The sequence below is a fragment of the Palaemon carinicauda genome, chromosome 6 (genome assembly GCF_036898095.1).
Source record: "Palaemon carinicauda isolate YSFRI2023 chromosome 6, ASM3689809v2, whole genome shotgun sequence".
Taxonomy (NCBI): Eukaryota; Metazoa; Arthropoda; class Malacostraca; order Decapoda; family Palaemonidae; genus Palaemon; species Palaemon carinicauda.
Genome location: NC_090730.1, coordinates 37,252,996 through 37,275,541, shown reverse-complemented (window position 1 = coordinate 37,275,541; position 22,546 = coordinate 37,252,996). Strand labels below are relative to the sequence as shown.

The 22,546-nt window shown below is 35.8% G+C and overlaps 1 protein-coding gene across 1 annotated transcript; it reads right to left on the bottom strand.

Annotated features, from left to right (window-relative positions):
- Positions 1–3,497: 3,497 nt before the first annotated feature.
- Positions 3,498–20,863, bottom strand: LOC137642946 (uncharacterized). Its single transcript, XM_068375810.1, has 7 exons — positions 20,809–20,863; positions 20,297–20,343; positions 17,840–17,999; positions 7,235–7,364; positions 4,942–5,117; positions 3,970–3,993; positions 3,498–3,568 (listed from the first exon to the last, which is right to left on the bottom strand). Exons 1-7 carry the CDS (start codon positions 20,861–20,863, stop codon positions 3,498–3,500), a joined length of 663 nt encoding a protein of 220 aa, XP_068231911.1.
- Positions 20,864–22,546: the final 1,683 nt, after the last annotated feature.

Genomic DNA, 22,546 nt, shown 5'->3' with positions numbered 1-22,546 from the left:
CTTTTATAAATTTGCCTTTCCCACACTTGGATGGTTTCGCTGTTTTTTGGACCATTTTTTGGACCCCTTTTCCAACTTAGATCCTCTCTTAATGCTTCTGATTTCGTAGTGTTTATGTCTAGTTTAGTATTGTCAACAATTTTGTCAACTCTTCTAGTTAATCCCAAATCTGTCTTTAATGTAAATCCTAAATAGTAATGGGTAAAGGACGTTTCCTTGAGGTATTCCACATGTAACAGCTGCCCACCCTGACACTTCTCCGTTGATTACAATCCTCTATGTTGTTTCCTATTTGTCAGCCAGTCTTCGATCTATTCAGTTGGCTCATCAATAATGAGTAGTGCTCTAATTCTATCAATTTTTTTTTTGGTGAGAGAGATATTGTTTAAGGCCTCTTGAAAGTCTAGATATATGATTTCTATTGTCCTGCTTTTGTCATATATGTTAAACATGTGGAAAAAATCCCACAGATTTGTCAAACAGGAGCTTTGTCTAAATCTATGTTGGCTGTCTATCAGCAGATTATTTGTCTTTATAAGTTCTACTATTGAATCTACTATATTTGATTAAAAAATTTTGCAAGGCACTGAAGTTAGACACACACGTCTGTAATTGACAGGTTTTTCTGTTGGTCCCTTGCAAATTGGAGGAACATTAATTACCACCCATGTAGTGCCTTTCTTTTGTTGGCTGTCTTTTGGAACATTTTGTAAAACTGTTGGGTTATCTCTTCTTCTGTTTCTATAATATCTCTTGGATGGATATTATCTTGACCTGGTGCCTTAGACTTTTTGAGCCCCTTTTCTTTTATACATCTCCCATTGTAAAGCTAATTTCGTTTAGTGGTTTTGACCCTTCGTGTTTGATAGCTGCTACGGGGAGGGTTGTTAATTTGTCCTTAGTGATTAAGGTTGTGAAATATGTAGTGTACTCATCAGCTCGGATTTTTCTGATCCATTTGTTATAAGATTACCCTCTGAGTGTCCTATTGGGCTAATGTTGTTTTAATTGATTTCATACCTTTTACATATGCAAGAAAATCTTTCGGGTTTTCTTTATTAGCTGAAGATAAACTTTTCTCTTAATTGATCTTTGCATTTCTAACTGCTTCATCTACATTTCTGTTTAACTTTTTTATTCGGAAATTTCATAATTTGCTGTCTCTAATTCTTATTGCATTGTATATCTCTGTTGAACAATTTTGGTTGTAAAGTTCCATTTGAGGAAATTTTTCTGTGGTATACATTAAGCTCTTTTTTATTTTTTTCTACAAAGGAGTCCCATTGTGTATCTATGTTCACTGTCTCGTCGTATTCTAAATTCTTGCTGCATTCCTTCAATTGTATCAAGTTACACAAGTTACTTTTTCTGTAGTCTAGATTTTTTTTTTTTTAAATGAGGAATATTTACCTGAAACATAACTATTCTATAGTCACTTTTGCCAATATTTCCGCCGACTGAGACACTGGATACTAACTTTTTTTCTGTTAGCACAACATCTATTATGCTATTTCCCTTAGTTGATTTATCGAACAAAAAGTAAGAGAGCATCGTGGAAGAGGAAAGAACACTTTCGCAGTTCGATCAAGTCTTTGTTACTGAAGCTCATATTGATGTTGTTGATCAGCCCTCGAAAATAGAGTTTCAAACGAATGGAAATTGGTTATATTTTACCCTTTTCTATATCGATATCATTATTGATAACATTAATTGCATAGAAGCGAATACAAGATAACTAAATTACATCAGTTTTTTATTTTCCTTTGAAAGGAGTGAGCCATCCTCTTGACAGGAGGAAGAACGCATCGGGAGAACTGTTCAAGGCACTGTTAAGGTATATACAGCTTCTTGGAACAAGTATAGATCTCGGCTTTGATAGTTTTAGGCATTGGGTAAGGAATAAGATTTACATACTCGTTGAAGATGTTCTGTAAGATAATAATGCTTTATCAGTTTTAGCTTCCTTTTTTTGTCTCAAGACTCCTATTTTCATCTTCACAAATATGACCTAATTGTATGAGAGAGAGAGAGAGAGAGAGAGAGAGAGAGAGAGAGAGAGAGAGAGAGAGAGAGAGAGAGAGAGAGAGAGAGAGAGAGTTAGCAATCCCATGATATACAATCCGATTTAGCGAATTCTCTTTTGCAATGATCGATTGAGAAACTTTCAAGCAACTTCTGATCATAGTAAACTTTTCCCTGTAGACATCGAGACAAATCTTTTATCATATCTGCCTTTTCACTTCAATTTCTGTGCAAGAAATACACTTATATTGGGAAATGACCATAAAATTACCAATATAATGCCATTTATATACTTGGTGACGACTCAGAGGTACAGTTAATATGTAATAATTTACAACAAAAATATATTCCTGATCACTTCATGTGGGAAGTAGGGCCAAAATAAATACTTTAATTTAGGTGTATTCTATGTAAATAATATTGGATTTCAATAAAACTTAAAATTCGTTCTCAAAATCCTCTTTTTACCAAGGAAAAAAAAAGACAAGAACCCTAAAGGTATTTTGTATCCTTGATAAGAATACTCAAATATGCCTTTTATCACTAATTTTAGGACCGGGATGAGGTCCACATGTGTGCCCAGCATACTCTGAACTATTCTAATTTTCAGTATCTTTTTTTGAACGTCCAATGGAGGAAATTCTTCAATAATGAAAATACTTTTTTTTCAAAAATCCTTTATTTAGTTGACATGTGATACATCGAAATGATAACAACAAATGGCAGACATTTCTCAACACATGAAAAACCTTTTCTTTGCCACCCCGTCAACAGGACACAAAAATACTTTTCGGTGGCAGGGACGATTTTTCCTTCTGATGACGCTAATATATTTTTTCAATTTGTGGAACAATAATTTGTTTCCTTATCTAACTCCCGTGAAAGAAACATCTATGAAATGAAAGGCCGGTGAAAAGCACTAATCTCTACAAAGACATCATTGTGAAGGTCAAGTGTGACGTTGCTATTTCAGATAGATTTTCTATACATTCATAAACATCTCTACAATAAAGCATATTTGGGATCAACAAATAATTCACTCTGAATGTTCCTTTACAGTATAACTTTCTAATGATAACAAAATAACTCTCTAGATCTCAGCTATTCGTTTTGGATACAATGTTTGTGCTCATTCAGTGACTTCTTATGATGATAGATAATGAACCAATGAGAATTGTGAAGCGACCTAATTACTATTTGAAACTACACACAAATGCAATAAAGAGCGACAGTGATAATCTGATACAGCTTTTTTTAATTGAGAGTTGAAGTTAGAAATAGATCATTGTCTTTGCTTTTGAGTATAATAATGACTCCTTAATGTTGTAATGGTAAAGCAATACATTTAGCTCCTAAGACCTAATGATTAGAGGCGTTACAACGGCTCGCATCAGTTGGGAAGCGATAGAGAAAGAAAGGAAAGAGGAGAAAATGGATGAACTTCTTCTTGAATGGAGATGATGAAGATGTGGCCTTCAGTGCAGATACAACAAGGACAGCAGGAAGAGCAAGAACGTCGTGTCTGAGACTTCTTTGGCTACGCTCCCTGTAAACAAGAGGAGTCGGACATGAGTAATGGTCATTCTAAATAAAGGTCACCAGGCCATTGAGTCAAACTAGATCTAAATTGAAAAATGTTTTTCATGCAGGAAGTTGAAGACTATAATTATGAAAATTAGTATTAAATTTTTTCGTAAAAGGATTCAATCTGTCTTTAATATATCTTGAGAAGTAATTAATGAATGTAAATAGCAGTTTGTTGTACTATTACATCTCTACTCTTAATCTAATGACTATTATATTCATGAAATCCCATTCAATACATTAAAAACTTAGTATTACACACAGTAAACATTATTTTTTGCATTATATGGAACTTTGAAATCTATTGTCAGCTGTCAAATCAATTTGAGCCAAATTCTAATGGCCTCTGTCTTCCTTACTTACCAAGTGCTTCAAAGGCATCATATCCTGAAATAAAAAAGAAGAAATGTTTTGGCATTACAAAGAAAGACAAATATTTTCGTTAAAAATATCAATTAGTTTGCATGAGGCAAAAATAAATTAGTAATTTTTATTAGAATTCTTTCATTAAACTTTTTATTCATTAAAACTTATTTTATAAAAATGAAATACAGGAAATTTCTAAAATATTCATAAAGAATTCAGACTTAAAGTTATGTGAGTCATTAATGGGGGATAAAAACTCTAATAATTCAACTTGCAATGTAATAAGATCAAAATGCCGAAGGTGGCAATGAAAGCCCAAACAGGCCTATCATAATCTCCTCTCTTCTACTTAACGTTTTATCTTTCTACTACAGACATCTTATTAATAACCTTCTCTCTAATGATACCAGTTTGTTTTTGCTATCCCAATTAAGCGACCGAACTTATACACAAGGATAATTATGAGATTTGCCTCACTGTCTTCCTCTTGTAAAGTTATTATTTTGCCAAATTCAACTATGAATTCAGTTGGTAACTCGGCTCAAATCTGTTCCAATTTTAAGAAATAATAGAAAAAAAAAAGGAGACACCATTAAAGAAGTAAACGGAAAAAAATTAATTTTGATAATGTTAGGCTACTACACAATGACGTGTGTCAAAATTGCAAGGGCATCGAATCATTGTGCCTGACTGTGGAAAGTTATTCTTTTACTTCATGAGAATCAGTAGCATTCGAATTACTTTTTTTTCCAAGAGGAATATAATCATGAGCATCATTAGCATAAATTCTTTAGATTTTTCTTCGTCTTTTTTCTTGAATAACATAGGCGATTTTATCTTGGATATAGCCGTTATCATTTCGATGGGTACCAAGCCAACGCTGCCATCACCCACTCTCTCTCTCTCTCTCTCTCTCTCTCTCTCTCTCTCTCTCTCTCTCTCTCTCTCTCTCTCTCTCTCTCTCCTTACCAGGAAAATAGATGATGTTCCGCCGGACATGATACTCAGTCTCCGGGATGGACAGGATGCACTCGAATATAGTTTCCTGTTGCTTTAAGACACGTTCCTCCATTTGTGCTTGTAAGTAGACGCTGAAAGCATCCTCGGCTTCAATGACTTCCTCGTGAACCTCTGTCACCAGAGACCTTCGAAAAATCAAGAAAAGGACAAACAAATTAGCCATATTTGGTAAGGAAAACTAAAGATTAGAATAAAGTACCCATAAAGTATTTCCAGATGTCCTTGCTATTATAAAAAAAAAAGTTGTATGTACATTTACCTATCGAAGTTTACACCTATGTTTGCAACGACATTCTATTTAAGAAAAATCAAACCGCCAAAATTCAACTGTGATTTTTATATTCCGTAATCTATAAGATACATTAAGGTGGTCAACAAGCCTTTGTTGGACTATTGTTAATTTACGTTGTGAAAGTTATTGTTGTTGTTGAAGAGACAGATTGAGTAGTTTATAATCTATTATATGCTTAATAAAAAAATATTCTTTACCTAGGACCTGTAAACATGATAAGAGCATATGATCATTCACGATTACTGGGGTATGTGGGTATGATTCTGTTGGAGAACGTAAGATAGATAACGCAAGGGTGCATGAGGGGAAAGCAGTGTTGATTTAATAACGGCTGGGGCTGTGCAGCGTATGGATAAGGTAATAGTTACAAATTTGATGACTAGATAGTTTCATGTATTAACATTAACGAGGCAATACATACATTTGAATAAGTAGACTGGATAGTTAGTAGCCCTATGTACATTACCAATGCTGCTTGACATCTTTATGTATTGAACGGTGATAGATGTAAATTTGGGTATGAGAAAAAATGGGTTATGAATAGGTGCAATGATGGGTGGCTGCAAATGATATAGCATTAGTAGGTGATGATTAAGAAAAAAATAGTAAAATTGGTAAAAGAGCTTGTAGGACAAAGATGACCTTGAATATTAGCTGAGTTAAACCCCGGGGGAAAATGGAAACAGAACAGGAAGCAGTGAATATTAGTATGGAAGACATATGAGGGACGCCAATGATTTTGAAGTAAATACAGTCACATAAAAGTGAAAAGGTGAAAGTAAAGATCTGGAAAGAATGAAGAACATCTCAGGGAGCTAAGTTTGTGTTTTATTCATGGAGTATTGAGGCATCTATATTTTATTGAAGCACAGTCAGTAAATTGATAGCAAACAAGGGGAAATTATGGAAGATCTTTAGACTGGTTTATAAGTTTTACAAATTAAAGTATCAAATGGTGCAAGAAAAATGGAATTTGATACGGCAGAGATTAAGTGGAATAGTTACATGAAGGGATAAATAAATAAGACATTTGAGGGAGTTTGGAAATGTGAAGAGACTGCAAGATTAAAGACTGGTCGAAAGGGAAGAAGTGTTTACTACAAGGAGTGAAAAACCCTGGAATATCATAGTCTCATAAATTAGACTACATGCAAGAGACTTTGTAAAGGGGGGTTATGATAGCGTTGAAAATCACCATGAGTTATTTGTTACAAGATAAAGTGTCTAATGCAGTGGAAGATTTTTTAATTGTGTTTCATCTTTGATTCAGTAATTAAAACGTGGCTATGGGATTTGTCTGTTGCATCTTCTTTCTTAGACCACACATTTCAATGAAATAGCATGTTCTATAAAAAGAAAAGTATTTAATCAGAGGGTACTGCCAGTTTTAACGCATGCATCAGAAACTTGCAGCCTTTGGACATAAGCTTGCTACAACGTAAAGAGCTATGGAAAGAATAATGACAGTAAGGAACAGACAAAGAGCGACATAATACGAGAGCAAACAAAACTACAGGATATTCTTAAAACTTGTAAAAAACAAAGGAATAGGCATGGGTCGTATAATGAGAATGACAGATAACAGATGGACATTAAGAATACCCCAATGGGGTCAGAGAAATTGCAAAGAGGCAGGGGAAGGAAGGGAAGACAATGGATTGATACTAGAAAAATTTATGGTGTGGACTAGCATAATCAGGCAAGTGGAAGGACATGTCTGTGACCTTTGTTCTGCAGTGGACTAGTAATAGGTGATTATATATATATATATATATATATATATATATATATATATATATATATATATATATATATATATATATATATATATATATATATATATATATATATATATATATATACTTAGATGGACAAGTGTTGGTCTACACGTGGCACGTGGTTACGTACCCTTGAAGGCCATAGAAATTACTTTCGATTAGTGATGCTCACCTTGACTGTTTAGTTGCGCCCTCGTATAACCTGAGCAGAGGTTTCGGGTACAGTCCATGAGCATCGCAAGTGACGTTGACGGTGGAGGGAGTTGTCTTGTGGTATGACACGTTCATACTGGTTGCTGGTACTGCTGGGAGGAAAAAAAAAAGAAAATTTAGGAATATGAAGAATCCAAGTTTGAGATTATAGCAAATTGATACTGATAAAGACTAGGGGAATCATGAGGCTTCAGTGACTTGTATATTTCCAAGCAATCTCTTTTCTAATGTTGGAAGAAAGCTATTGTTTTACATGCATACGTGTGTTAACCTATTCTTGAAAGGTCATGAGACCAAATCATCGAATTTTGATGACAATTGATGAGAACATTAAATAAGTGTCTCCCTAGAGATGAGTAACTTCAGATAAATAATGCATATCGATTAAAATCTGAAGTTCAGGAAAAAAATTATCCGTTTTTACGATTTCGAGCAAGTTTATACATCATTAAAAGCTTCACACAATTACCAATGATCTGAATTCATTAACTATGAGATAAATATAATCGTACCTCCAACATCAATATTAATGAATGGGCATGTCTCTGTACATTAGATAAAATATAGTAAAAATCTGTGATCTGTTTTGTATTGTTATTTGGCGGATAATGATAAAACTTCAACATTTTGTCGTCTTGGAAATTATTTGCCTAATTTGGAGCATGGGAATATTTTAAGGAATCCAGCGCTTGGTAATCCGATATATAAAGATGTTGTTGATATTATATGACTGAGAGATGCCATCGATGCAAATTAGTAAATGTTGAATAACTTCTACTTCGATCTTCAAAATTATCTGAAATGTTCAAGGTTCTGACGTTTGTTATTCTCAAGGACCTTTTTTCTTCCCAGTGTTTTTTTGTAAGTAGTCTTCCCTTTAAATTAATCTCATTTCTTCCTCCGAATGTTTTGACAGTCTCGAAAACCGTTTTTCCTTATTACAGCTTTTTCCTTTACTCAAGGTTTTTTCTTTGATGATACTTATTTTTCTCAATCAGTTTTGTATAAAATATTTGTGAGCTTGAAATGTATTTCCTTTTCTGAATCTTTCTTTTTTAACTCATGTTTTTCTTCCTCTAAGATGTGAGCTGCTTTTAGGTTACCACTCTTCCTTCTTGTTCCTGCTACGATTATTCTTTGAGATGTAGTTAAAAGCCATCATACTTTTCTCATTTTCTTCTTATTCGTCTTCCTTTTCTTTTGTCACCTCATAATCTTTCTTCTTCTTCTTCTTCTTCTTCTTCTTCTTCTTCTTCTTCTTCTTCTTCTTCTTCTTCTTCTTCTTCTTCTTCTTCTTCTTCTTCTTCTTCTTCTTCTTAAAACACTTTCCAATAACTCAAGACCCTTTGTGTCTTTTACTCTCTTTTGTTTCTTTATTCATATCGAAACAGTCGAGCAATTTCCTTTTTCTTCAAGAGAGCTTTTACGTTTATTGCCTTTTGCTAAGAGCTTCCGAGGATGCGAATAATAATAACATTGGAGTTCCAGTAACTTTGCATTGAATACCTCACCTTTTACAAGAAGGCCTCGAATGTAGTCATGGGCCTCGTGTTTCTCGACCTTTTGAGAGATGGGAGGGTTCTGTATTTCATTAATGTTACAATTTGTCTGATCAAATATGATTCTTCGTCATTTCACCTTTCCAATAAGTGAAATCTTACAAATACAGTCAATTCAAGACCTGTTTGTTTCATCTTTTAATTAAAAAAAATCAACTAACTTCTCATACTGATTTTATTGTTCCAAAGATAACGTCTTCCTTTTTACCTAATTTTATATAGACTTTTTTCCAACAAAAGTCTGCTTTTCCCTATTACCTTTTGGAAAATGAATAATAACATTAAGTGGGCGTCTCCCTCCCTAGAGATGAATATCTTTAGATGGATAATGGAAATCTAATAAAGAGTGAAGATCTACCACCACAGAAACTATAATTTTTGGGGATTTCAAGTAAGTTTATACATCGTTAAAATCTTCACGTAACTCTCACTGATCTAAACCCATTTCTTATGAGATGAATATAATCCTACTTCCAACATCAATGTCTACACCCGTAAATGTGTCTGAGTGTGCATGTATTTGTGCAGCAGTTAAAATATCACGAAAATCTACCAGCTTTTCACCTCCGCCAGGAGGATATGCGATCGAGTCGGTTTATTTATTTGTCTGTGTCTGTGCGTAAGATTACGTCAAAACCACTTGATGGATTTTGACGAAATATTCACCACAGATCAATTCTAGGTCATTAAATTTTGGAGATGGGTGGATCCTGATCCGGATTTTGGTTCCAGAGTTAAAGATAACGTCAATACTATTCGACAGATTTTGACGAAATTTTCACTACAAATAGATCTCAAGTCAAGGACGACAACCTTGCATTTTGGAGATAATCCGGATCCGGATTTACATTTTTCGCCATTTAAAGAAGACGTCAAAACTACTGGACGGATTTTTTACGACATTTTCAACACCGATAGATCTTAGGTCTTGGACGACACAATTACATTTTGGAGATGATCCGGATCCAGGTTTACATTTTTCGCCATTTAAAGATATCGTCAAAACTACCGGACGAATTTTGACATTTTCACCACAGATGGATCTTAGGTCATGGACAACATCATTAAATTTTGGAGATGATCCGAATCCGGATTCAAGATCCAGATTTGCATTTTTTCCTCATTTTAAAGATAACGTCCAAACAGACTCGTTGCTCTTGTTTGTATTGTTATCTGGCGCATAAAACTTTAGCGTTCTGTCCTCATGGAAATCATTATACGTAATATGGAGCGTGGGAAGTTTTTGAGGAGTCCAACACTCCGAAATTGGAAGTATAAAAATGTTATCGATGTTATATGATTTAGAGATGTCATCAATGCAAATTAGTATAGCATGTATGATTTTCTTTGAATATTGAAAATTAACTAAAAGGTTCAAGTTTTTGACGTTTATTCTTTTTAAGGAAAACTTTTCCTTCCTAGTGTCATTTTGTAAGCATTTTTTCCCTTCAAATGAATCCCCTTTTGCTTGTTTTGGTTTCCAACAAGGTTTTTCCGCCATTTGAGATATTTTCATTTTCAAGAATCTCTTTCTCCGAATGTTTCGTATGTCATTTCCGAAACTTCTTTATCTTCATTACAACTCTTTTTCATTTACCCTAAGTCCTTCTTTTATACAACCATTTTACTTTTTTGACACTATTTTTTTCCCTAAAATATTTGGGAGCTAAAAACGTTTTTCCTTTTCTGAATCTTTCTTTCTGAACTCATGTTTTTCTTCCTCTAAGATGTGAGCTGCTTTTAATTAACTATTTTACTACTTTCCCTTCGTTGTTCCTGCGATGAATAATCTTCTTGAGGTGTAGTCAAAAGCCATCACACTTCTCTCCTTTACTTCTTTACTATTTTTGTCTCCCTTAGTCCCCTCCTAATCTCTAGTCTTCTTCTTCTTCTTCTTCTTCTTATTCTTCTTCTTCTTCTTCTTCTTCTTCTTCTTCTTCTTCTTCTTCTTCTTCTTCTTCTTCTTCATCCTTAAACACTTTCAATGACTCGAGACCCTTTGTGTCTTTTACTCTCTTTTGTTTCTTCATTCTTATCGAAACAATCGAGCAATTTCCTTTCTCTTCAAGAGAGCTTTTACGTTTATTCCCTTATGTTAAGAGCTTCCATGGATGCGACTAATAATAACATTGGAATTTCAGAAACTTTGCAAGGAATACTTCGCCTTTCACAAGAGGACCTCGAATGTAGTCATGGCCGCGTGTTTTTCGCTCTTTTGAGAGATGAGGGAGTCCTGTATTTCATTAATGTTACGATTTGTGATTCTTTCCCATTTCACCTTTCCAACAAGTGAAATCCTACAAATACCATTGATTCGTAACATGTTTGTTTCATATTTCAATTAGAAAAAAATCAACTTAAACCTCATATTGATTTTATTGTTTCAAATATAACGTCTTCCTTTTTACCTAATTGTGTGTACACTTTTTTCTAGCGAAACTCTACATTTTCCCTATTTATTTTTGGGGGTTCCAATGACATCATTCTTTCATCTGACGACCTTTCCTTCGCATGAGATTCTTCTTCCGAATGAATCCTAGTATTCCGCCATTTATTCTTCATTCTTAATAGTCCTAAGAGTTCGTTTCTGTATGACAATGAGTTATATTGCCTATAACTCTTCACACTTGTCGGTGAATTTTGTTCTATTATTAATATTATTAGCATTATTACTAGCTATATTTCACTGTCTCTTCAATTCTTGAACCAGCCTTCTTACTCTCTTCACTTCTTTCCAAAACTTCTTCTTATTCTCTTCATATGAATGACCCAATCCCAGACCCCACCTCAGGTCAGCTGCCCTCTTTGCCTCACTTACCTTGCCCTTTACATCCACATTTTTCTCTCTATATGGAAGGTTGTTAAAAGGAGAGGAGGCAAGGAAAAGGTGGACGGAGTATTTTGAAAGTTTACTGAATGTTGAGGATAATAGGGAGGCAGATAAAATTGCTGTTGCAGGTGTTGAGATGCCGGTGATGGGAGATGAGAATGAGAGAGAGATATTACAAGAGAGGAAGTGAGGAGAGCACTAGATGAAACGAGAGTAGGAAAAGCATCTGGTATGGATGGTGTGAGAGCTGAGATGTTGAAGGAAGGGGGTGTGACTGTACTTGAATGATTGGTGAGATTGTTTATTATGTGTTTTGTGCTGACAATGGTACCAGTAGATTGGGTTTGTGCATGTATTGTACCACTATACAAGGGTAAGGGAGATGTGCATGAGTGTTGTAATACAAGGGGTATTAGTTTGTTGAGTGTAGTTGGAAAAGTGTATGGTAGAGTACTGATTGATAGGATTAAGGATAAAACAGAGAATGCAATCTTAGAAGTACAGGGTAGTTTTAGAAGAGGTAGGGGTTGTATGAATCAGATTTTTACCCTTAGGTAGATATGCGAGAAATATTTAGCAAAAGGTAAGGATGTGTATGTTGCATTTATGGATCTGGAGAAAGCGTATGATAGAGTTGATAGGGAAGCAGTGTGGAATGTGATGAGGATATATGGAGTTGGTGGAAGGTTGTTGCAAGCAGTGAAAGAAAAGTTTTTACAAAGGTAGTAAAGCATGTGTTAGGATAGCAAATGAAGTGAGCGATTGGTTTCCGGTGAGAGTAGGATGGAGACAGGGATGTGTGATGTCACAGTGGTTGTTTAACTTATATATTGATGGAGTGGTTAGAGAGGTGAATGCTCGAGTGCTTCGACGAGGATTGAAACTGGTAGACGAGAATGACCATGAATGGGAGGTAAATCAGTTGTTGTTTGCGGATGATTCTGTACTGGTTGCAGACGCGGAAGAGAAGCTTGGCCGATTAGTGACAAAATTTGGAAGGGTGTGTAAGAAAAGGAAGTTGAGAGTTAATGTGGGTAAGAGTAAGGTTATGAGATGTACGAATAGGGAAGGTGGTGCAAGGTTGAATGTCATGTTGAATGGACAGTTACTAGAGGAGGTGGATCAGTTTAAGTACTTGGGGTCTGTTGTGGCAGCAAATGGTGGATTGGAAGCAGATGTACGTCACAGAGTGAATGAAGGATGCAAAGTGTTGGGGGCAGTTAAGGGAGTAGTAAAAAATAGAGGGTTGGGCATGAATGTAAAGAGAGTTCTGTATGAGAAAGTGATTGTACCAACTGTGGTGTATGGATAGGAGTTGTGGGGAATGAAAGTGACGGAGAGACAGAAAATGAATGTGTTTGAGATGAAGTGTCTAAGGAGTATGGCTGGCGTGTCTCGAGCAGATAGGGTTAGAAACGAAGTAGTGAGGGTGAAAACGGGTGTAAGAAATGAGTTAGCAGCTAGGGTGGATTTGGATGTGTTGAGATGGTTTGGCCATGTTGAGAGAATGGAAAATGGCTGTCTGCTAAAGAAGGTGATAAATGCAAGAGTTGATGGGAGAAGTACAAGAGGAAGGCCAAGGTTTGGGTGGATGGATGGAGTGAAGGAAGCTCTGGGTGATAGGAGGATAGATGTGAGAGAGGCAAGAGAGCGTGCTAGAAATAGGAATGAATGGCGAGCGATTGTGACGCAGTTCCGGTAGGCCCTGCTGCTTCCTCCGGTGCCTTGGATGACCGTGGAGGTAGCAGCAGTAGGGGATTCAACATTATGAAGCTTCATCTGTGGTGGATAATGAGGGAGGGTGGGCTGTGCCACACTAGCAGTACCAGCCGAACTCGGTTGAGTCCCTGTTCAGGCTGGGAGGAACATAGAGATTACATGTCCCCTTTATTGTTTCATTTGTTTGATGTCGGCTACCCCCCAAAACTGGGGAAAGTGCCTTGGTATATGTATGTTTTACTAGCTAAGCTACAACCCTAGTTGGAATAACAGGATTCTACAAGCACTGGGACTCCAACAGGAAAAGTAGCTCAGTGAGGAAAGGAAAAGTAATGAATAAAAAATGCAAACTATTTCAAGACAAGTAACAACGTTAAAATATATATGTCATATATAAAATATGAGGAGTGACTTATATCGATCTGTTGATCATAAAAACATTTGCTAAAAGTTTGGACTTGTGAAATTCCACAGATTGAACCAGCAGATTAGGAAGATAATTCCACAATCTGTCTCCCAGCTGGAATAAGATTTCTAGAATATTGAATAGCGTTAAGCATTATAATGTAGAAGGCAAGACTGTTAGAATTAGCAACATACTTATTCCTACGTAAAGGATGGAACAGTCTGGGAAAATGTGAATACAAACGATGGTCAGAATTATGAAAATCCTTATGTAACATGCATACAAAACTAACTAAACAATGGTGCCAGTTAATATTTTTATGATCACAGCTGAAGACCAGGCAGGAAAATAATACTCGAAAGAATACAGAATAAAGGAATTAAAACTCTTCTTCAGGATTGATTGATTACTAAAAATCTTAAAAGACTTTCTCAATAATACAATACCCGGTGCAATTAAAAAGGAAACAATACTAATGTGTTTCTCAAGAGTAAATTTGTTATCAAGAATCACACCTAAAATCTCAAACGAATCGTATATAGCTAAAAAGACATCATCAATGCAAAGATCTGTGTGCTGAGGGGCCATCTCTTACTTTGAGTTTTGTTAGGGTTCAACTTCATGTCCCATCATTTGCATCATGCATTAATTTTGGCTTGAATTCTATTAAGTGATTCAACAAGCCCAGATCTACATTCAGGAGATGAACTTAATGCCAAGACAGTTGCATCATCAGGCCAAACCACATATGCATTCATAGCATGAACAGTAATAGGTTAAACAGAGTATCTTGAGGAACACTAGATAATACAGTCTTATACTCACTATGGTGCCCGCCAACAACTATTCGCAATCTATTACTTAAAAATTTACTAATGATGCTAAAATAAAATCGACCTAGTTCCATCTGCTTCATTTTGAAAATAAGGACCTCATGATTAAAACGGTCAAAGGCATTCCCTTTTTTCCACTATCCATTTTTTTTCTTTGTTTTCTTTCCAAAAGTCTATTCTTTTTTATCTTTTCTTAATTGATTAATATTTAATTTTTTTTAAGCTTTATCTAATTACCTGAATAATTACACTTCTTTCCTTATTCCTGTTTTTGATATTCCTCTTTGAGGTGTAATGAAAAGCAACCAGAATTTAGTTATTATTTTCGTCTTATTCTTCTTCTTCCTTAAACCCTTTTGTGACGGCCGAAAGAGGGTTGTGAACTCAAAGGCAGGATGCAATCAACTGAGTTGTTTATTAAGGAACACTCTCCTTTATATAAAAAACCTCAAGGCAACAGGACATAACCTGTTCGAGAGACAGACAATGTTACAGAGCAAAACCGGAGACATGATCATTCAGGTTCTTTTTAGTGCGAGGGAAGAGCTCAGATACAAGCATAATATATACAAAATAATTATGTACAATTGTGTGACACACGGTTGGTACACTTTCCATGAGTCGAGACCCTTTGTGTCTTTTATTCTCTCTTGTCCCTTTATTTTCATCAAAACAGTCGAGTAATTTCCTTTCTTTTTAAGGGAGCTTTTACATTTATTGCCTTTTGTTAAGAGCTTCCAAGGATGCGAATAATAATGACATTGGAGTTCCAGGAACTTTGCAAGGAATACTTCGCATTTTACAAAAGGTCCTCGAATCTATCCATTGGCCTCGTGTTTTTTGAACTTTTGCAAACTGAGAAGTCTCAACCTTTCATTAAAGTAAGGAATAATCTCCTCGTATTTTCATATCGATTGTCTTAAATGCAATTATTTTTTTCTAAAAACCGTTTTCAACAAATGGAGTCTTCAAAATAAAATCTAGTTGAGACCTGTGCAAAATTATCATGTTAGAATTAATTTTGAAATATTTGAAATGTTTACGTTTCCCTATTTCATATACTTACGAAATTTTTTCGCTTTACTATTCTAGATACTCTTTTTCCTTTAAGGATCTTAAACTATAATTTGTTTGCCTCGTCGTACTTTTAATTTGTTTACTTTGCAATATTTAGATTTGCTTTCCTCGTCATACTTTAATTTGTTTGCCTTGTCTTACTTTAACTTGTTTGCCTCACTATAATTCAATTTCTTTGCTCGTAATACTTTAATTTGTTTACTCCACAATAATTAAATGTATTTACCTCCTCTACTTTAATTAGTTTGCCGTGCCTTAATCAAATTTGTTTCCTAGCCATACTTAAATTTGCTTGCCTCGTTATACTTTAATTTGTTTACAAAGCTATACTTAAATCTGTTTGCTTCATCACACTTATATATATATATTTTTTTTGCCTCCACATACTTTAATTCCTTTGCCTAGCCTTATTTAAATTTGTTTGCCGTGCTATAATTAAATTTGTTTGGTGTGCTATAATATATTTTTTTCCTTGTTATACTTCAATTTGTTTGCCTCGCTAAACTTAAATTTCTTGGCCTCGTGATACTTTAATTTGTTTGCCGCCCTATACTTAAATCTGTTTGCCGCCCTATACTTAAATCTGTTTGCCTCATCATACTTAAATTTGTTTGCCTCGCCATACTCTAATTCGCTTACCTTGCCATACTTTAATTTGTTTGCCTCACCAAACTTAAATTTGTTTGCCACGTCATACTTTAATTTGTTCGCCACACCATACTTGAATCTGTCTACCTTATACTTAATTTTGTTGGCCTCACCATACTTGAATTTGTTCTCCTCGTCATATTTTTATTTGTTTGTCATGCATACTTAAATCTATTTACCTCGTCATACTTTAAAATTTTGCCTTGCCACTAAAATTTGTTTGCCTGGCCATAATTAAACTTGTTTGCCGTGCCATATTCTATTTTATTTTCCTCGCCAGACTTAAATTTTTTTGATGTGTCAGAATTTAATTTGTTTGTTTTGCCATACTTTAATTTTTTTGCCTCGCCATACTTAAATTTATTTGCTGTTCCAGAATTTAATTTGTTTGTTTTGCCATACTTTACTTTATTTGTTTTGCCATACTTCAATTTTTTTGTTTCACCATACTTGAATTTCTTTGCCTCGCCATACTTAATTTTGTTTGCCTCGCTATATCTAAAACAAATGACGAAATTCCTTCAAAATAAAAGCGAGGAATGCAGTTTTCCTAAGTAAAGTAAGAATGGAGCAGAGTGCAATCTTGGACGTTCATCGTTATTCGTCTGTTGAGTAAGAAACAGGATATTAGCTCATCTTTCATCATTTACTGGTCGAGTCATTTACATTAGTCGCGTTTGCAATAAGCGAGAAAGAAAGAGGGAGATAGCAAAGGAGGGGGATGCATTATTAGGCATTGTATACGAAGTGAAAAAAAATACTTATTAAATGACTTTAAAAAAATCATTCTAATAAGAGCCCAATGGGAAAATATGGTATAAAAACTTATTTTTAGATTGAGGAAAATAGTAACAGAAAAAGAAAAAAAAAATATAGTTTAATTAGACTTCCATTTGAAAAAAAAAATCCAAAAATAAACAATGTCTGGTAAGTTATTGTAATTCATCATCTGTGGAACCTGTTCTCATTTGGGAAAGTAAACTACAATTTTACTGAAAGAATAAGTGGATGAAATTATATATAAAACAAACTGAAAAAAAAGAGAAGTTTGAACTATAATATATTAAATCTCTTATCATGAATGAGGTTCTCTACCACAGAATTGGAAGAAAAATTCACTACATAAATAGATGGAAAGGAAAATAAATCGTGTAAGGTTCAACTCGAGTGCTGGAAATTGGTAACTAAGATTTCCAGCAGCTTAGCCCTGAAGAAAAAAAGAAGTCACCCTGTCCAGGCATAAAGAAGATTAAAGCTATTATTTATCAATTACCATAGGGAAAGTAATATTCTGGTATAAATGTCTTTTATGGTAGCGTTGATGCCACATCTACTTGCATACAATGTGACCAGTGGGATTGGAAACAAGACACCGCTTCCCACCATAAGCTTGACTCAACCTCTTATAAGTAGACTTTATCCATAATATATCGAGGGTGAACAACAAATGCAGAAAAGCCTGAAAGCGACATTAAGGGCGAAGGGTCCCTACCATATACAATCATCCTTTTCGACTCGAACTTTTCGTTGTGGAAGGAGGAGACGCGGCAGGTGTAGAAGCCGGTGAGTTCGGTGGTCGGGTACAAGATCTCAAGGGCGCGGTGATGGCTGTACTTGTCCTTGCTGACCGAGTACTCCAGGTTTAGTCTACCCTGCAAGGAGGAGGAAACTCATTTAAGTTATTGCTTTAGAAATTGGCAGTGCTCTCAAATGGATCTTATAAAATGATAACATATCTTTGTAAAACAGATTATCTCCAGTTTATTAAAAGCATTGGAGGCTGTTTTGATAAGACAAATTTATAAATTTTCTTCATTTGTGACAAATAGTTTAAAGTTTTTTTAAGATTTTGTTAAGGTAGGTGTGATTGTTGCCAATATTAAATGACCTTTCCAATTTTCCTGTCAGAAGACAGAAGTCATACTGGATCTTTCTTACCCTAATCAGCTAGAAAATTTTGGCTGTAAAATAAAAAAAAGTCGGAGATCATTGGACTCGTTAGTATTTTGCTATCTGTGGGTCCCACGTTGGAGCCACGTTCATGATGGCCTTACCTCATTTGTAAGTTATGGTAAGGGAGGTGGGTGGAGGGGAGTTATTTGGGGGACAGTAGGTCATTCCTCTGAGATATCAGCAGGTATTATCTGGTTATCCAGGGTTCTGGCTTGGGTGTATAGAGAGGCTGAGGCTGATCAGTCGGGTATTTGTTCAGTCTTGAGAACAATGTGTGACGGCTCAATGACCTGTCTCTTGCCTCCCTCGCTCATGAGTGGCCTTTAAATCTTTTGGCTAGTTAAAATCAGAAATGGTAATGTAATAATCATATTGTTACAATATTGTTCCTTAAAAAAGATCGGCTCCCAAATCAACAGTAAAATAAATCTTCCTTTTCATCTCCTAGGTTTGCAAAGGAATTTCATGGAAGCTCTACTAAAAAAAAAAAAAAAAAAAAAAAAAAAAAAAAAAAAAAAAAAAAAAAAAAAAAAAAAAAATTTATAAATCAAGAAGATTTTGAAATTTGATGAAATATTTGGCTGGGTAAATATTTCATTATTGATTATGACAACAGGAAACTGACAAGTACTGAAGATAATTTACTTTTAAATGTTTGAAAATAGACGTGATGAGATTCATGATTCATTTAGTGGTGTTTAGATTCCCAAAGCGATGACCTTAACAGAATGACAAGGAAATGGCGAGGAAATTAAGGTAATAAAAGCGAAGTTCCAAAAACATATACAAGAGCAACTTTGGGGCTGTTACTTAATAAAGCGCTGGAAGAGGTCGAGAGGGAGGAGGTGGGGGGGGGGAGGAGGAGGAGGAGGAGGAGGCCATCCATCCATTTCCACAAATACCCGATAACTTTGTAGCCTCGATAGTTAGCTGAATTGCCTTTGCTTTTGTGGTGGATGGAGATCGAAGAAGCTGTTCCAAGAACCTAATATTTCTCCTCTCTTTTTTTCTTCCAGGTACAGCCAGTATTTCTTCTCCTGCTTTTGTTTCTTCTTCCTCTTCTTATTTCGAATAATATTTTCCCGAACAATTTTTTATAGCAAGAGAGGAAGCGTTAAATGACCATCAAAGATGAAAGGAGTTTAGTGAAGAGCCGCAACAGGTTAAACACAAGTCGAGAAAGTCGAGACATCAGACAAGAATAATAGTCCGTGGGCTGAGGGAACTCACCTTGCACCCCCCCTCCCCCTTAAAATTGACAAAAGTGCATTTAAGTTGTAGCATTTGATCCATATTTTCATTTTTTTAATGTTCCCATTGAAAAACTAGGGACTCACTACCACTTCTCGGCCACTTTATTTGATGACATCATCGAATTTTGCAGCTGCCAATTTTGGGGTAGGGGAAACTTAATTAGACATAACTCCGACTGAATGGTCACAGAAAGATAAATAACATATCAAAATGTTTGCTTTGAACCTCTCTAACAGATAAAATAGACCATTTGCAATTATCTTTAATAATTAGGTCACCAGAGGTCAAAAGGTCAACAAATTTGGGGTAAAGTGAAAATTTTAGGCACCTCCATAAAGGTACTCCAAAAACCAGCCAGACCAATATTTGATGACTTTTTCTGACTTATTTCATTTCTAGAGACCTCAAGAAATAAAATTATACCCATCACGTGTACGTATTGTCCAAATCAGAGAAATGAGATTTTATGTAGCAAGGTCAATTTTCAAATTTGTCGGTTTTTGCCTCAAAATTGTAAAAACTGATAAAGCTCATAACTCTTCTTATTCAGGGCTACGGAAATTATTTTGATGTTTTTTCCCAGGTTTTGGAGGTCAGAGAATCCAATAAAAGCATTCTCAATAATATCAACTAATTACATCATGCTGAAATTCAAGATGGCCGCCACTCCGGACGTCGTAATATTGACTTGGCTACAACTCCTCCATGAATGCAGCAAGAGAGATAATATTCGTGTCCTCACCCTGGTTCTTGAGATCATAGCATCCAATAAAGGCAGTCTCAACCAGTCTGTCAGTAAATTTGGGGAAAATCACATAAGTCAACAACAGAAATGCTTTATTTGAAGGTTACGACAATCATGAATGAAATACAATAAAACTGTACATGTATGTACAATATACTCATATGATGCAAGACCTCATTGGGAAAAATCACAATGTGTTGCCTTGGACTATAGAAAAAAGTCAACCTATGCAAGGTATAAAGTATGAAACTCTACCAGGGTACCTTTTGGTCCACTTTTAATTAATGGAAAGGCAATTATTGGAAATATCCTGTGATACAAGGGAGGTCCATGATCCTACGAGCCTGAAATCCCCATCTTGTTACTTGAAAGTTTCTTAGTCCGAGTCGTCCCACTATCATCACTTTCATAGCCGTCATCAAAATTTCCATCACTTTCATTATTTTCATCAAGGCTTTCATCATCAGACGTCTCATCATCATCCATCGTCTCAAGTATATCAGCCATACTTGTAGGAAATGCAGTTCCCTTGAACCAACAGGGTTCTAGATTTCCATCCTTCATTATCTAATCATGATCCGGAGCTGGATGAGGGACCTCAGGTTTGGGACATTCGGCACGTTTCCATATTGCAACCAGATAGTTCACCCTCCTGATATGCTCAGTTAGACAAACTCTCGGTGACGTAAGAGATGAAAGATCAACATTCTTCTTTGAATCCAGCGACTGCCCACTGCACATTAACTCGAGCATTTGGTATCGAAGCTGGTCAATCTCCTTCGTCTTAGTTTTGGCAGAATACATAGTGCAGGTGAAATCCTCAAGAGCAAGAAAGAGTTCATCAGTTACCTCCCATGACTCCCCTAGGCAGCTGAACACTTCTTGGTACTTTGGGCGTTTCTGTAGAATTCGCAGCGGTTTTAACTTGCCAATTCCTTTAAAGGTACTTGTCGTATCGCATCTACTGAATGCATGCAGACCAAGGAGAGCGGCATAGTAAGTTGGTGTGAACCCTTTCGATAGTTCTGTGACATCTATCAATTGCCTTCTATTCCCAGTGCCAGTATCAAAAAGGAGTTGCACACCTAAGTTTGGAGCATAATACAGAAGTATGACGAATATATCACTGTCTGGACTTCGAAGCCGAACAAATTTATATCCTTCATCCTTGGCATAGGTTAAATAGAGAATGACACGTGAAACAGTCTCCTCCTGGGTTGAGTCAAGAGATTCAATTTTAAATGTAGTGATCTTCCCATTGTCTGCCTTGAGTTTGTACGCCTTGCCCTTGCAAACTAAAATAAGCTTCTTCTTCTCTACCTTTGGTGTATTCTCCTCCGTGCACCAAACCCTCAAGAGTAATTCAATGAGCTGAGTTTTATTGTTGTCATTACTCAAGAGCTCTTTCCAGTTATCTGGCCACCTTGTGTTTTCTCTATTAACCAAACGTTTTTCTCCTGAGCCATGATTTGATTTCTCAAGGGACTTTATTGAATTAGGCATGTGAGTGTCAGTGCTGAAAATCACGCTAGATTTCCCAGATGTAGAGACAGACAAGATGTTTTGACATATCTGTTTGAATGTTTTTGGCATTTCCCTCATTGAGTGAAACACGATCTTTCCATCTTCTACATCCATGGTATCTTTGTCAGGGGGAATAGCGGCATCATTCGTGTCTTTCACTAAGTGGTGGAATGCCTTGCTCTTGTCTGTCTTCAGAAGATACCCATCTGGTGTCCCAAATGATGATGGCACAGGCATGAGTGGGTATCGTAGAAGTTCTTGGACATCCAGTTTGTGGTTTTGAGACCTGACCAACAACTTGAATGCGATATTCCCCTGCTGTTTGTACTCCACTGTTTTGTTACTTGATGTTTTCACAAGTGCTTTCTTGACAACGTCAGCGAAAGTCTTCAGCCTCTGTTTGGGCAATGGAGAAAAGAAGTCATCATTCTTCTTCAGTTTCTCTGTTATGAATGTGTTCGTTGCTTGTTTTCCTCTTTCCTTGGCCATCTCAATATCCGTTGAAATATCAGTAGTAACAGAAGCACCAGAAAGGAGACAGACCAGCCCTTTCGAGTCAATTTCAAAGGGGTTGAGGAAACTTTCCACAGCATCAATGATCTTCCTGGTGGCTTTCTCACTCCTCTGGATCTGTGATGGACGGGTATCACGATGCTTGCTATCTCTGCTGCTTTCCCTCCACATATTCACCTTCTATAGCCTCACCTCTAGGTACCTTGATCT